The sequence below is a fragment of the Gambusia affinis genome, linkage group LG07 (assembly GCF_019740435.1).
Source record: "Gambusia affinis linkage group LG07, SWU_Gaff_1.0, whole genome shotgun sequence".
Lineage (NCBI taxonomy): Eukaryota > Metazoa > Chordata > Actinopteri > Cyprinodontiformes > Poeciliidae > Gambusia > Gambusia affinis.
The window spans coordinates 5,516,374-5,533,176 of NC_057874.1; the positions used below are offsets into that span (position 1 = coordinate 5,516,374).

A 16,803-nucleotide genomic window follows, 5' to 3' on the forward strand; every position below is an offset into this window, starting at 1 on the left:
GTTTGTCTTGTATGTCTTTGTGTTGCCCTGCGACAGACTGGTGACCTGTCCAGGGTGACCCCGCCTCTCGCCCGGAACGCAGCTGGAGATTGACACCAGCAACCCTCCTGACCCCATTAGGGAAGAAGGGTGAAAGAAAATGGATGGATGGATGGATATTTTATATACATGGCATTTTTTAAGCAATTTATGTTAGTTACTTGATTGTGCCTTATAGCATAATCAAGGTACACAATACAGTTCTCCAGGGAGTATTGTGTGCCTGGAAAAAACACAATACTGCCCCTTTAAAAACAGTCTACCTCATGTTAAACTCAGAGTCCAATGTCCGTGCTGTGTTTAGTTCAGCTTTTTTTTTACTCTACATTGTTCTGTTGAAGAAGTAATATCAAACCTAGAAACACAATACCAAAGGAAAGCGTTATTAAAACGTCTCTCCTCTGAGAAAAGTAACGTAACGTGGTTACTGCTCCTTTATGTTGTAAGGGGATTATAAATTTGTCATTTTTTATTTATTTTTAGGACTAATATTTTTGTCGCCTGAGTACAATCCTTTCACCCCATTCCTACCGATTCCTGATCTCTGTGAGGTTTTAAAACTTCCTCCTCGAGGACAAAAGCAATCTCTACATGATTTTATTACACCTCCCATCCTTTGTGTAGTGAAACATTTCTCTCATAAATGTCAGCGTGAGTGATTCATTTATTACCCTCTGCCTTCTGAGCACACTTCAGGCCAGCATGAAGACACTAACTTGTTTTATATTTACAGTATGGACCTTTGCTCTTACTTTAAATACTAAAAAAAAACCTCCTGATCAGCCATAGATCACCAAGCATGCTGTTTAAAGAAACTCTGATGCAGTGGAGGCATTTTTTTAAAGTGATTGTGAATAGATATAGAATGTAATATTAAATGCTGTGCAAAACATTTCTGCAGTTTTTGCTTCTGGCAAAATATATATTTTATTACCAGGCTAATATAATCTAAGTAAATGCAAAAAAGCAGTTTTCACATGACTGCTTCATTGATTAAGGGGGAGGAAGAAATGAAATGCAACCTGACTCCATGTGGAAATATAATATCCTCATTGTTAAAACATGAATTAGGTTTTATTAACATTTTTATGGACAGCTGAGATAATTTACACCAGCCACGCCCTGCTGTAATTACCACCAGAGCTCTGGAATCCAGAAATCAGCTAAAGAGAAGCTGTCTGACAACATGAAGTAGGCTGAAAGATCTTAGAAAGTAACACACTAACCCGGGATTAGAAGAAATTCAAAAAATGATTCAAAGATTAGAGACAAATTCACTGACATTTATCAGTCTGAAAAAAATAGGGCCAGGTTGATTTGGATGGCATTTTATTTTTTTCTTACTAAATAAAATCATCAGCATTGAAAAACTACAATTTTTGCAAGTACCGTATGTAGAAATAGGTTGATCTGAAGAAAGAGAAAAACAATAAACGTGACAAAAAAAAAAGAGATCTGTCAGGGGGGTAACTCCTTCTTTACAGCACTGCAGTCAAATTTTTCCAAAATCCCATCTGTGTGTGTGTGTACTTAGCATTTATCCTGTCCTTTACTTGTAAATCTCCTCTTCTGAATTCACCCTGGACAGAAAGCTGTGATTGGCGGCATAATCAGCAGAGGTGCCAGAATCACAGATGCAGTCTCCCGACTAATTGCATGAAGGCCCCGTGGCGAAGGCGGCGCAGGTGCTCCTTCCCTTTGTCGACTCACTTTGCCGTGCGCCGCTTCCTTTGTGTCTCCTGGAACTCTTTGAGCAAATATTTTCTGTGCTCTTCCTCGTGAGAACGTAATTGCAAATTAAAGCAGACAGAGGATAAATGGGAAAACAAAGGAAAACGCGAAGACGAGGTCGTTACGTGGAAAATTGCCGACTTTTATTTTTTCCGAGGCACGGTGAGAGCCAGCTGCTCTCCAGAACGATCTTTAGTTACAGCAGCACGAGGCACATTTGAATAGCTAAAACAGGGATTCCGTCTGTTTTTCGCTCGTACTACAGCAGGCTTGACTCGCGTCTTAGAAACTGTTCTCATTCTGCCGCCTTGGTTGAAAATTTCTGGCATAATTTAATGGTAATTTACAACCCGGCACCTAAAAATTATAGAGAAATCGTCAGGAAAAAAAAAAAATTTCTAAATGTCAGCCAAGAATTAAAAGAAAGAAAATATCTATAATAAAATTTTCAGTAGAAGCCAGAAGTGCTCATTTAGAACAAAGGAAGCCTCTCAACACCTGTTCCCCGCTCCCTTACAGCCTTAAGATCCCTGCAGAGGAGCTAGTGCACACATCTGGCTCTTGGCCACGTGCCCATGCCCCCACTTTCGGCAGGCGGTTCGGGATTTGTGTCTTTGTGGAACCTCTGCCTGCTGATGCCCTGAGTCACGTTGGTGATGTCCACCAGCTCTCGCCTCTCGGTCAGGGAGGTCACGATGTGTTCCAGTTTGGAGCGTATGGCTGAGTAGTGGCTCCGCCGCTCTTTGGACAGCTCGTGAAGTGCGTCCTTTAGAGAAGTGTCCGGATTTGCATGGTGTGCTTGGGCCTGCCTGGGGGATCTGTACTGTCGCGACGTTTTGGCTACGGCAGTCGGGTCGAGGTGCTGAGCGTTGGTCTGTGTGCCGCCGTCTGTCACCGAACGGCCGGTCTGGGTCGAGACGTGGCAGGAGGCAGCAGCGGGGTCCGCTGCGTCTTTGGTCGCATGCCGCTCTGCGGGAGGACGATAATTTGCGGTAGCAGCCAGGACCTCCTCCTGAATGAGCTTCTGCTCCATCGTGCCCCCGTCTATGGTGGAGGAGTCGGACACCGGGCTGGTTTGACCAGTACTCGGAGAGGAAGGCTCACGTAACGTCTGGGGTTTACGGCTGGGGGTGCTGGTCAGGTGAACTGGCTCGGCGGGCTTCTCTCTGCTCACGAGAGGCGAGCAGGCGGCTGAGTGTTTTATGCTGAGGTGCTCAAAGACGCCGCTGCCTCGGACGCTCTGAGGCCCGCGGGCGCTGATGGGCTGGGACTGGGCGTAGAGGATGCGGAACTCCTCGTCGAACTTCTCTGTTATCTGACCCGAGAGCTCGATCAGGTTGCTGCTGTTCAGTTTGCCGTCAGACCAGTTGAACCTGGAAACAGGAAGAGGATTCATCAGGCTGCACATCTGAATACAGGAAGACACAAATACTTGAATCCAACAATCGATGCTGGGCACCACCAACTGGAAAGTTCGCTGCGCTAACGCTAAAACACTACCCCAAAACGGTATTTAGCAGAAGCTAACATTAAGCGATACACTAACATTGTATTTAGCTGGCACACCAAACCTGTATTTAGCAGGAGCTAACACGACAGTGCTACACCAACACAGTATTTAGCGGTAGCTAACACCAAAGTTACACACCAGCATAGCATTTTGTCCAAACTAACGCTCAAACTCTACATCGAAAGTCTTTTCAGAAGCTAATGCTAAAGCGACACACTATCACGGTATTTAGTGGAAGCTAGCGCTTAAGCGCTACACAAGCTAAGCAGAAGCTAAAGCTAAGGTGCTAATTTCTATTCAAATATTTCTGCCCTTGAAAGACTACAGCCCTCTATCACCAATTAAATTTTCATATTTAACATGTTTTATAATGCCCTTAGAAATTGCATGTAGCTTTTATCTTGTTCTCTGTTGTCTGTGTTTTATTTAGTTTCTTTGTGTTTCCTGTGTGAAATAAAGTCACAGTGAAAAGAGCGTGAACGTAAATGTCTAACAACTTGAAGAATTCCTCACAGTCGATAACCAAAACTTCAACAAAGATGTCGAACTTTATTGAGCTGGAAGTTTGCAAATTAGTGCCTCAGAATTAGTCAGGAAATAGAAATTTAGGGGGAGCAAAGTGTGATAAACATTTTTAAAGTTAGCTGAAGCCCTAAACAAAAAATTAGCTCTGCTATTATTGCATTAGCAAAATGCTTTTTACAATCATACCCTACTTTGTGTTGCTGTATCACATAACAAACAGTAAGGTTGGTGGTACCTGTATGAACCCGTGGCCACTCTGTTCCCATCGATCAGCATGAACCGCTCATGAACTTTCCCGGTGATCCTGGCTCCTGACCTCATGTAGTAAGTCGTGCCAGCGACGGTTCGCACTCTCATTTGCTGCAAAAGACCGAGGGCAAATTGTTTGGCTGTGTTGCTCATCTGCTGCTCATGTTGTGCCCATAAAGGCACGGCCGGCTGAACCGAAGCAACCACATACCCGCAGGTCATCCAGGCGAACGCCGACGTTCCTGCACATCCTCAGGAAAGCGGGAGCACATGACTGGTCGAGCAGGATGTAGACGGGCACCCTGCGGTGGGAGCACGCCTCCTGAAGATCCCTAAAGACGTCCAGGTCGGTGAGGGAGTCAGTCACTATGGCGACCACCTGCAGTGGAAACAAGAAAAGAAAAGTTTTTGAAGAAATCACAGAGGTAATATAATAAAATTCCTGTTCGGCCCGCCGCTCGCAAGATCTAGCACATGATTGTGTTTTCATTATTATCAAACACAAGGCCTCATTCAAGTAGGGCTGTGGAGCCCTGTCACACACTCTCGCTGTAATTTGTGTGCACGCACGCGCGCTCATGAGCTTTCTATTGACTGCGGTCCGTTGCCATGGAGATCGCCCGTGACGCTTGGTCAGCAAACAAATGACTTTTATACAGAAGAAACGTAGGTGCGCTGGAGGGCTTTCCTCTTTCTTCCTGTGGATTTTATTTTGGGGGGGGGGGGCGGTGGGATCGCTGAGATCCGTCTTTTTCACACCGATGAATGGAATTTCGCATGCCGCGGTAAAGGTTGCGTGTCGAGGATTAGACATGGGTGTATCTTCGATTCGAGGCTTCAAACTGGTGTTATTCACACGCAGCTTGTCAAGAGAGCTCCCACAACCCCGTCCCACTTTTTTGGGTGTGTGTGGGGGGGGGGTCTGCCGTGTGCAGATGCTTTTAAGAGGCAGAGATGAAGGCTGCTCCTTTGAGCACACCAGTAAACACAGCGGCGATACAGTGAGTGGCTTCCATATACCTACAGAGGCGCTTCACACTGAGCTGTTTAACATCACAAAAGAACAAAAGGGCCTCGTCGTACAGGAAGGTTCCTACACATTTTCACTTTCAAATCCCTGAGCGGCAATTAAAAATTAGGACAAACAGAAGGAATAAATGCTTAAAGATGACAATATGTTCATTTATTGGTGTATTTATTTCATCGTTTGCGTGTTTACTCATGCCACGGCCTTTAGTGGTTCTCCTATTTGAATGTAGCTTTTGTGCTTACTATAGAGTAAAAAGGTAAAAAAAAAATTACATTCCCACATTCAAATTACTATAGTGGTCTTTTTTTTGTTGTCATTTTGAAATATAAATACAAAAGTTTACTCTGAATTTTTGGCTTGTGCGTCTACAGTGGTCAGGATTTAAACAGTCAAGAGTCAAGAAAAAGGGTAGGATGGTGACAGACAGAAATATCTGGCCAGATTTTCTTCAAATTGGCCAATACTTGGTGGAACCGACCCGATTCACCTCACCCAAGATCTCCACAATCAGACACTGTCAACTCTAAACTTCTCATGTATACTTGAAAGCAGTTAGAACAACTTTGCACTGTTCGGCACAATTCAACAAAATAAGATGTGACATTATGGCACCTGACCGTGTCGGTTATAAAAACAAAACAAACAAAAATCGGCCTGGATGGGTGATCGGCTAGAAAACTCCAATCGGTTGCACTGGGTTTGAAGGAGACTAACTGGTGACTTCAAGGCAACTTAAAATGTGAATGTGACCATATTTTCCTCATGTTTGCACTTGTTTCTCTAATATTGCCGATCCTCACACAAAAGTGCGGACGTTCAACGTTCTTTTTAAAATAATTAAAATAAAAAAAGCCACAACACTGGTCCTCCATTCGCTCTGCCTGCAGCTGATGCTAAATACGTTAACTTTTCTCCACATCTCGGCCTGTTTCACCTGTTTAACTTTTATTGCCAGCTTGTGGGATTTAATGGACCGTCGGAACTGCGGTCCAGGGTCTGCTTGAGCTCAACGAAACTGCCAAAAATAATTACGAGACCTTAATGCCTGAAGCTGTTCAAAAAAGCTTTTCTGTTCGTCCAACGCAAAAACTGGGACGACTTCCGTCAAAACTTCAAAACAAGCGCTCCAAACCCACTTTGTCCACGCAATATTTTGAAGTTTGTCAAAAATAACTCACAGGATCATGAATTTCAGCACTTTTTTCAACATATTTCACCACGTTCTTACAAAAACGTAACGATACAGCGGTGCTGATTTACATCAGTTAATGTTATTGTGTGTCTGATTATGGGACAACTAAAATTTTACTTCTCAATAGTCTCCACAATACCATCAATTTGACAACATCAGTGTGCACGATATTACTAGAGGAATGTAGAGGTGAGTCATGTGGACTTAAAGTGACAATAAGAACTATTTATTACATATTTATTAGGTAACTATGCAACTGTGACTGTGTGTCACACAGCAACTATTAACCCACAAACATAAATAATGCTCTTGAAAACCATCCCATTTGTAATGCGCATTTTAGGACACCAATCACATAAAGAAGTGTGACTAAGCTTTATGGTAACTGTATTTTCAAATTTATTGCAGTTTTTAATACCCTCATTGGACAAACAGTGGTCAAATTTGTAGAACTATCAAACCCAACGATTAGAACAGTTTTGGGGGGTTCGAAACATCATCAAATGGACTTTGTCGTGACAAAGAAAATTCAAAAATTCTTGTGACAAAAAAAATTGTCACGATAAATGATAAACGGTACGATACATGGCCAGAGATCAGGGATTCACACTCCCTGTACCGGCCACGTCTGTTTGACGGAGTCTCAATGCTCTAGATGTCCACACCTGGCGCTAAGGAAAGCTGGACTTATCACAACTAATTTTCGCTATCAATGTGATATCGCACCGATAGTTTCTGAGCCGACAAACCGCCCGAGTAGTTTCGGAGGTTCTGCTTGCAACTTCCGTGTGAAACTGATCTCATCGATCCCCGTAATTGGCTCTGCCAGGAGAGAGGGCGGACTGACTGGCCCCGCCCACAAGGTCATGTCTGCACATGGCTGGTTAACAGTAGCCACCCCGCTGATGCCAACTCAGCAACAGCGGGGTGGCTACTGTTGCTAAGTAACAACAGTACTTACTGTCGGTGTTCAGCCAGAAAACTATAATTGGTGCAAGTTACTGATTTTGTCATTGCATGGTTTTCTACCGCTATGTAACCTTGCTTTTAAAGATTTGATATTAAGGTGCTAAAGGAGCTGCAGAAATGTAAAGGATATTACACCGGATGGAGGGAAGTTTAGGGAAAAGTCTGGGAATGCATACACTTTCCCTGCTCCACTTTCATTCTCCATACTCGTCCTCACCTTGGAGAATACTTCGACTCCGCGCTTTTCCAGGAAAACAGCTCCAGAAACACACACAGCACCTGCCTTAAAGGTGCAAGTCAAAGACAAAATGTGCTTCCTGGTGAAGCAGGGAGCTCAATGTGTCCTGCAGGTGAGCAAAGCAAGTGGAGGCACATCTGGTAGCCTACGCAGGTTCCACACGGGGCCTGAGGTGCTTTTCCACCTGCAAGATCCCTGTAAACTGGAAAGTCTCTGTACAAAACCAGAGTTTAGACTGATGACAGGTCCCATTTCAAACTGCTTTTTGTTTGTGTGGTTTTTTAAAATCTTTTGAGATAGTACAAGCATTTGACCTGAGATCAACGCTGATTGAAAAAGCTAAAGCTGAATTAGTAAGAATCAGGACATTTGTCCGACTCCATGAAGACAATCTGGAGTGTATTTCCAGGAAGGGCCAAAGAGGATTTAGGAATTTCCCTGGAATTTATGTCAAGAGAAAGGTCTGCTTGATTACATGTTACACAACACTGCATAATAATAAGCCTCTTTTAGTATAAAAAACAAAAACATAGTATTCTGTAGCCTTCAGAGAGACAGAGCAATATCTTAAAAAGTACTGGCACTAGCTGCAAAATTAGGACTTCCGGTAAAGTGTGTTTTCAGTTAGAGAATATATTATTTTTATTGGGATTTTTACCTCTTTTGCACTTTTGATCATCCGCCTCGCAGCCTCTTTGCAGGCGTAAATAGTTTCTCCATAGCTGGGCTGGAAGTGAGCCACGGCCCGCGTCACTCCCCGGTAGGAGCCCGCGGTGAAGGCGGGCCATCCGATCTCCAGCAGCGGCGGCTCCACGTCGGACACCTCGGGGAAGTAAGTGACCGAGGAGCAGTCCAACGAGCTGCCGAGCGACTGCTCCAGCTCCTCCCCGTGAACCGACACGCAACGCGGCGGAGGCACGGCGGCGCTCCGGATCCGCTGGATCTCATCGTCCGACAGAAAGTTGGGAATCCTCTCCTTCGTGAGGAAATCCAGAAAGTTCTCGACCCCGCCGGAGAGCAGCTCCTCCAGAGCCAGCCGGTGCCTCTCGTTGTAGACTTCCTGCAGGTTGACAGCGTCGGCCCCGGCGGGCCTTTGACCCAACCTCAACGGGGAGTCGTCCAACGTCTGCGACAGAGCCATGGCTGGGACTTCTTCCTAATCTCCGTTAACGGTAGCAGCACAGGTAACGTTCTCACCTCCAGGAAGGAGGAGAAATTTGTATTTTGTCTCTTCCCTCCGTTGCTACCCGTCCAGCCCGCGTATTGGCTGGTGGACGCTGGTCTAACCTGAATGGCGGCTCCGGGCTCGTCTACTCGGGTTGTCAATCTGAGCTGCGGCGGCTCTCATTGGCTCGTTTGGAGACAAACAAAACCTCCTGACGGCCCCCTCGCGCTCTGCTGTGGTCCGGTTACAGAACAGAGATCAGAACAGGCCCGAGACCTCTCACTCTGATGACTTTTCCTTTCTGTGACAGAAGAAACCACGTCCCCGCGTGTTCTCGCATGGTTGACTGAACTTGAACTCCAAGCTACAGAGAGGTTTAACTGGCACACAGTTTTTTATTAGAAAGACTAAAGACGAAGCCATTTTTAATTCAACATGTGACAACATTTAATGTCACGAGGTATATCCTATAAAATGACCTGGGACAAAAAAAGCATTAAAATGAATAGCATAGTGACTTGTTTCAATGGTTAAATGGACAAGTTATAGGATTATTCACGACAGAAAAAACATTTAATTAAGATTGCTTATTTAAACAAATAAGTACATGATACATTACTTGTATTAAAAATAGTAAGGCGATAGTTTTTCTTACAAAAGTACAGCATTCTCGCTTTTTTTTTCTTTTTTACATCTGTCTAAATTATTTCTTTTGATTTTTATACAGACGAGCAAAAATATAGGACAAATACCTGTTAAAGTTAGCATATGTTTTCCAGTGTTTATTTTGTAGAACATTGTGTTCTGTTGGCTGCTCAACACTCTGGAAATTACAAACAGCTGAAATTGTCTGATTTGAATGCCAGGGAAACTGTGCTGGAGCCTTCTTTCACCCAGCTGACCCACAGGCGGCAGCAACAGATGGGGGAGGGGTAGTGATCTGCTACACACTTATTTTGCACACAGCTGGAGGAAAAAAAAAAACAAACAAACAAATTATTAATATAAAATAATAATGTAAAAAACAAAAAAAAAAAAACATATTTACTGAACAACATTTCAGTGTTATTTTAGAATAATGGCACAGTATTGGTGTCATCCTGAAGGCCTGACTGTTGATATGTATATATATATAAAAGTTCATCTTCATGATCTAGAAAATACCTCCAGCTTGGCTTTTCATCCTGGCTTTTTGCTGAGGCGTGCAGCTTTTTGTGTTTATTTATATGTCACAAGTTAACAACTAATGTCATACAGACGGTATTATTCTGGTTACAATACAATTCAATCACACGCAGTTTAGAACGTCAAACGTGATTAAACGTGTGCATCTCGACAGTCCAGATGTCCTCTTTCCTGAACGATTCCACAAATCACATCATATAATACAAAAAATAAAAAATAATATATCTCAAGTGTTACAAATTCAGGAGAATTTCAATATGACCATAAGACAAGAGCACTAAGGTCAACCTCAAGGCCATTAATGTTTTGTAGTGCGTGTTTTGTTTTGTTTTACAGTACATAAAAAAACCAAGCTTTTTCAGGAAACACTGCATACATTTAACTGAGCTATAAATGAACAGTGAGCTAAAGAGAGCTTTATGTTCACCTTCAAACAGAATAACATCTACTGAGAAGTACATCAAATGAGACAAAAAGTAAAAGAAATTATAAATAAATTTAGAGTTGCAGCACAGTGGGACATAAGGTCGTTCTCAAGGTTTTGACTGCATGTGGAAAGGCCAAAATGTTTTAGAGAAGCTAAGCCAGGGAAGCTAACAGTGTTGGATTCATTGAAGAAAGCCTCAGTTCAACCCAAACCATGCAGTGCCTTGTGTATCACATGCGGGGGGAGAGGGGGGGGAGTGGAAGTTTGTCAGATGAAACAGGACAGCGTCTTTTCAGAGGTCTAAATCTATGTTAAAGTATCTCAACAGGCTTGTCCCTTCGATGAAAAATGAACATTTAAGTGGGGCGTTCGGGTGGTTTTTATTTCCCGATGGAAATTTGAGAGTTGTATTTAGTTAGACAAAAAAAAAAGAGGAAAAATAGCAGTGATCAGCTTAAAGTTTAAACTGAGTATTAAAGTACAAATGAAAACAGACTTCAGCACCATCCTTGCAGTCCTCCAGCTTCACATGACACACCTTTAGGAAATGCAAATATCATTTTAATCCTAATCTTAGGCAGAGTTACGCTAGCTAGGTCGTGCTCTTCTGCAATCCTGCTAGCCAGAGTGTTTTTACTTTAATGGTGGATGATTCATCTGTCTCATAGATAATTCATCTTTCCCCCCAACCCCTTTCCTGACTGTAGACAGCTACAGGCAACTTCTGAATCCCGTAAAGGACATAATGGAAAGACAGAGTAAATCCATTTTTGTGTTACTGGAGGCGTACAGGACTATTGGTCCCATGTGTTCTTCTGCTCAGAGTATATTTCTGCCTGCATGCATGGAGGGCCTACCAGAGCAGTCCACCCACTTGTTACACACAAGATCCTTATATAGATCTACACATTTATAAACATGTGTGTCAAAACCTCAGGGCCTTCTGAACGTTATTGCCACGTTATTCTACGAAGTTGTCACCATTTTCTGTGAAACTATTTAATTTAATCCCGTTTTCACCATCTATTTTCGTGCCATACATTAATTCCAGCTTGTTCCGGCGCGTTTGGGGCCCGCGCGCTCCTCTCTCTATTCGCGCTTTTGCGCACAGAAAAAAGGCCATCAGGGTCACGAAGGGCCGCAGCCGCGGAAATCCTATTTTACAGCGCGCGCATCAGTACAGCAGCTCTAATTTGATTCAAAAGGAAATTATCCTCCTGCGTCTAAACACACACACACACACGCACACACACGCACACCCACACACACAGCGTAGGCTACGGTTACGGCGCATCTGCACAAATTTGCTCTCAAATAATTACGCGTGTGCGTAAAAATGTCCATTTGAGCCGGTGGGTAGACAGGCATGTGCTCTAAATGACAGCTCCCACAACGGCGATACACAGCACACACAGCCCATTAACGCTTTTTTCCCCCTTCTTCTTCGTCTTCTTCCTCCTCCTTCTAATAATACACGCATCTAATGGATCACGCATGTTACTTAATTAATGAGATTTTTGGTGGGGGAAATCTTCAGGGCGCATGAATTTAGATCAGATTCCTAATTTAAACAATAAATCCACCAGCTCCGCTTCATGAGCTATAAGAATAAACCCAAATGTGCAGAGGGGATCAGTGTACCCTCCATTTTTTATTTTTTATTTTTTTTTGGTACAAGCACTAGCTCCACTCACACACATGCATATATCCCCATCTCATCCCCGCCCCTCTCCAAAATTTTAGATGAAAGGGCTTTTGGATTTTGGATGACGCTCCGCGTCACGTGTTCATAGGAAATACACTCGCTATAATTTTTTGGAGCTCCCTCGTCCTGCGCCGCCGACCATAGTTGTTTTTGCCGTCCTCGTACAGTGGAGCTGACGGCTTTGGGAAGGTAGCGCAATGTAACATACCTTGCTGTGGTCACCGACGGGTTCACGCTAGTTCACAGGGTTCACTTAAGGGGAGCAGCCGCCCCCTCTTTCTCTCTTTTTTCTTTAAAAAAAAAAAAAACAACAACAAAAACAACAACAAAAAAAACTCGACTTCTTCTCAAAGCGAAACGAGCGGAGCCAAAATAACTCATTTATGTATTAATGTCGGATTCCATCTTTCCCACTGCCGCCGCCGCCGCCGCTGAGGTAAGGACTCAACCACTCTCCCGCAGCCCCACGGACGCGTACACACACACACACACACACACACACACACACACACACACGCATACACACCCGCGCATACACACCCGCACATACACACACACACACACACACGCCTCGGTATATCCCCGCGGTGCGGTTTCCAAAGTTGTTCACTGAATTTATATGTCGCCGTTGAATATTGGATTTCGAGCTCGCGCCGCGGTGAAGGCAGCTCATATCAAGTCGCCAATGTATAAAATGGCGACAGTAGGTGGAGGAAGGGGGAGTGGAGGATTTTTTGGGAATATAAGGTTATACGGAGCGCTGTCGGCAGGGTCGGCTCCGAGGCGGTGTGTGTGTTGCCCCCACAACCCGTGCGAGCGGAGTGAAACGGGTTAATTCGGCAGTTTGTTATAGTTGGGCTCCAGCAGCGGGATCTCACCCCCCGCTCTGCCTCTCTATACTATGTGGCGTATCTGCTTATTTTATTGCACAACGCGCTGTTTCTCCACTGCGCTTTTTTAGTTGGGAAAGACTTTTGAACACAGCGCGTGCCCAACTCCTACATGTTCAAATCGTTTTTCTTTTCACTCTTTATTACTTTCTCCCTCACGGCGCAAGGTAGGCCCTTATTTCTGGATTCATTCGCTGTCTTGTTTTTTTTTTTGTTTTTTTTTTTTAATTCCCGTCTCTTCCTCCTACCAACATGTGCTGCTACCATACGCGCATACACACAGGGCCGGTCCAAGGTTATATGAGAACCTAAACCAGGGGGCGGGCCACGTGAGTAACTGTGATCATTTACGTAAGTCAATTATTCTCCAAATATATTAATATGTTCAAATATGATTTTTACCTATTATGTAACATTATCATATCAAAATGTGTAAAAAAGAAAAAAAACCTCAGCAATTTGTATTTCAACATTTTTAAATAAATACTTAAGATTAAAACTGGACAATATTAGAAAAAAATATATATTATTATTGCTTTCAACAATCTCCTATCTTTCATGTCTAGAGTACTATTATCTATTAAATATACTTATTGTTTTGCCAGTAAATGTCTATCCAACAAGCTGATTAGCATTTAAATATCTATTCATGACAAAGGAAATAAGTTCCCAGCCATCCTTTGCCATGTTAATGATACATAGAGAAACGCTCATCACTGACCTTGTAGTGATGAGTTATATACACAGACTTCAAGATTCTGACACACTCTCTATTTTAATAGGAGCCAACAACGATGCTCACCCATGCTAATGTTGCTACGCTAAACAGAGAAATGACAGGATCCCCGCTTATCAAAATGACAATTCATGCATGTTTAACATGAGATTTGTTATTGACAAAAGTGAGACAATTTGGAACAGCTAATGGGCTGGGTTTGGCTAGTAGGCAGTGAAAGAGAAGCTGACCTCTAGTTCATTGTACAGCCGTGGTTCTTGGATGTATAGTTGCTTGATGTAAAGTTTCCCTGAATGAGCTATCAATGGACAATAACTCAATAACTATAACTAGCTGTTGCTAGTCTACACACACTGCAGTTTTTATAATTCTTTCAATCTAAAAGAAAGCTAAAGCGTAATAGATCATCTGTGTTCAGTGTAAAATTGTTCAGGTTTTGTTGCTCTAAGTATTGAGGGCGATGAGCTAATGCAGTTCAGATTCCTTGAAAAGAATCAGTTGAAAGTTGAGAATCAGATCTTCATTAATGTTAGCCACCAACTGCATCTCGGCATATTTACAAACTGGATGGCAGGAGTGGGTGGATATTAACACTTTTTTATTGAAGTACCTGTGCTGCCTCCCCGTAACTCAAGGGCGCTCTGGGCAAAACGCCACTGCCGTCAGGGTCCTTACAGATTCTGTGAGGAGAGGTGAAGTTTTTGTTTTGTCAGGTGCAACCATAAGGAACAAAGACTCATTAAAATAGGATTATGTTGATGTGGCTTTAAAATTATGGTTTTCCTCAGTGTTCGTACAGTTTGTACATTTTTAAGCCTACAGGGTGCCTCAGCAGTCACAGAGGTCTCTTGCACCTCGGGCTGTAAATAAAGAACCTGGAGATATTTTGCAAACTGAAGATTACCACCGAGGCATTAGATTAGCAGATATGAGCAGCTGTAGGTCACATTCTATGTCTGTACATAAATATTGACAGAGCTTTGAGTGCCTTTAGGCAAATGTGCCATTTGTGAATTGTGTGGGACCGAAGTCCACAGCTCAGGACACAACCCAAAACTATCCAAGCAGACAAGAGTGAATGAGCGGTCTTTTTTTTTTTTTTTTTTTTTTTTTTAGAAAACATCTTAATCACTCAACAGTGTAATCTTATTTATATATGTAGGGGTGTGTGTGTGTGTATTATGTAGATCAGAGATGGTGAAGCTCTCTCTGCTGTGAAAGTAGGCGTTTTTGGACTCCAGCTGTGGCGGGCCGCAGTCCGTTGTCCAGCGGGCGGTTTCAGCCGTCCGATAGTTAATTTGCAGGAGTGCACGATGTCCAGCAAAACAAAGAGAAATGAGCTCTGGCTGTGCCGCTCCGGCAGACCGTGCGTGCTGAGCTCGGCCCGGTAAGCTCAGTGTGTGCGTAGGGTTTCTTACTCTCTTTTTGTTTTGTTTTTTCACTCCGGTAGGGCGCTTACACTGAGGGAATGTCAATTCCCTTTTGTGGATCCCTGGGAACAGTCTTCCATCTCCCTTCTCGGAACTGCTCTAATGAGGCCAGGCATATTGCTTTTCATCCCGCACTCCCTGCAATTAGGCACAGCTCATAGTTTTCGTTATGGCCCCGGCTGAGTGTTTGTATACAGACACACAGAACGCAGCGGGCCAAGAGTGCCCATTTCCCCCATGAACGACATGCCACCGCTCATATTCCGGGAATAATGCACTTCTTGGGATCGGCTGTGTTCCGACTTCTAACGGCAACAGACGGTATGTTTTTGTCTGCCTTCCACGGCTCAAAATGAATCCCATGCCAGAGAATACAGAGGAGAGGGTCATATGGTCATGATTTGCAGATTTAGCCGACATGCAGTGTATAACATTCCTCGAGTTCAGAGGAGAGAGAGAGAGACAGAGAGAGAGAGAAAAAAATCTACAGTCTAATGCCAACCGGGTCTTCAAACTATTTTGACACAAACTGATCTTTTGCAAAAAATTCTCCAAACGACAACACAGAATCCCCATTTTTTCCCTTCCTGAAAGGACGGCGGGCCTCACAGGTTCACTCCTATTTGGGTCTTTCATCCCTCTCGGTGTTGCTTTTGTCGCCGGACCAATGCCGTATCGAAGCCCAGCCCGCTCCAAGAGCCCCACTAAACCAGCATGTTTGCATAGTTCCAACCAAAAGAAATGTTTGTGCTCTGAAAAAAAAAAGCTGGAGGCTATAGTGGGTGGTGAAGGGGTGGGGGCGTTGGAAGAACCCCTGCCTCTTTTCTCTGTCCCATGCAGGAAAGGTTCAGTCAGCAGGAGCTGGCATTTGCCAGGCTGTGGTGGTTTTGAAGAGGCTGTAATGTCAGCCATTTTAAGATGGACACGACAATGGGCGCTGTGCCGCCATCTTTCCTTCTTTTTGCCTTAATTTCTCCCCTTTCACGAGCGTCTGTAGTCTTGGCTGCGCAGCGGAGGAAGTTATTCATTAAAAGCGATGTAAAAGGATGCGTGACTCAGATGCTTTTTTTGGGTTTATTTGCCTGTCATTCATCTGGGCTGCAGATGGGAGCGTTGGTTCGATGAGGGCTCCATCAGACGCCGGGTCAGAGGGTGGCGAGGTACGCATCGTACCGCCTCAGCCTACAAGGCCTTCGCGACGGTTTCACCGGACTAAAAAAACCCCTGATAGGGGGGGATTATTTGTAGCTTGTTCAGCTGTGATATTCCTCCCATCAGGCCCCGTCAACCGGAGCAACACAGCTGCGGGGGGAAGCGGTCGAGGGCCTCGACCAAAGCTGAACCTCGCGCCTTGTGTGGACTTTTCAAACCCAGCCGGCGGGGCGTTGGGATTAGGTCTGCCTCGCTCCGGATGCAGTCCAAGGAATTCACCATGCGTGTGTGTGTGTGCATTTGTGTCTTGCTGTTTTGGTGGGTGTGGACAGGCGACTGTGTTGTGTGTGGCGTGGTGGGCAAGGGGAAGAGTGGAGTTGCCATGGCGATGTTAACACATGAGTGGCATCACCGACCAGTCTCCCAGTGGACGAGGCTGCAGTTATGGAGGTAAAGGGGTGGGGTGTGTGTGTGTGTTGGAGAGGAGAAGCACGAAGCTGGCTGACAACACCTGCGTCTCAGACATTCAGACATCAATATGAACACAAACACGCCCATCTGAAGGAAAGAAAACAAGCAGACCACACGCCAACTCCCCATTCCCCTCACTGCCCAGGGTCTTCATCTGGG

At 44.2% G+C, this 16,803-nt stretch overlaps 2 protein-coding genes across 9 annotated transcripts in view; one reads left to right on the forward strand and one right to left on the reverse strand.

Moving 5' to 3' along the window:
• Positions 1–16,803, forward strand: part of zhx3a (zinc fingers and homeoboxes 3a) — a 50,862-nt gene that overhangs the window by 17,177 nt on the left and 16,882 nt on the right. The window contains exons 1-2 of one of the 8 annotated variants that reach the window (XM_044121832.1): positions 8,301–8,667; positions 13,139–13,206. The exons of 2 other annotated variants lie outside the window; for them this stretch is intronic. The gene's annotated coding sequence lies outside the window, so the exon portion shown is untranslated. Of the gene's footprint in view, positions 1–8,300; positions 8,668–12,098; positions 12,402–12,477; positions 13,023–13,138; positions 13,207–16,803 lie in introns of those variants that run through there. 5 more of the 8 variants (XM_044121831.1, XM_044121829.1, XM_044121833.1 and 2 more) reach the window with 5 other exon arrangements.
• fam83d (family with sequence similarity 83 member D) lies at positions 1,892–8,763 on the reverse strand. The gene is made up of 4 exons (XM_044121838.1): positions 8,142–8,763; positions 4,266–4,433; positions 4,041–4,165; positions 1,892–3,143 (listed from the first exon to the last, which is right to left on the reverse strand). Exons 1-4 carry the CDS (start codon positions 8,622–8,624, stop codon positions 2,312–2,314), a joined length of 1,608 nt encoding a protein of 535 aa, XP_043977773.1. The 5' UTR covers positions 8,625–8,763; the 3' UTR covers positions 1,892–2,311.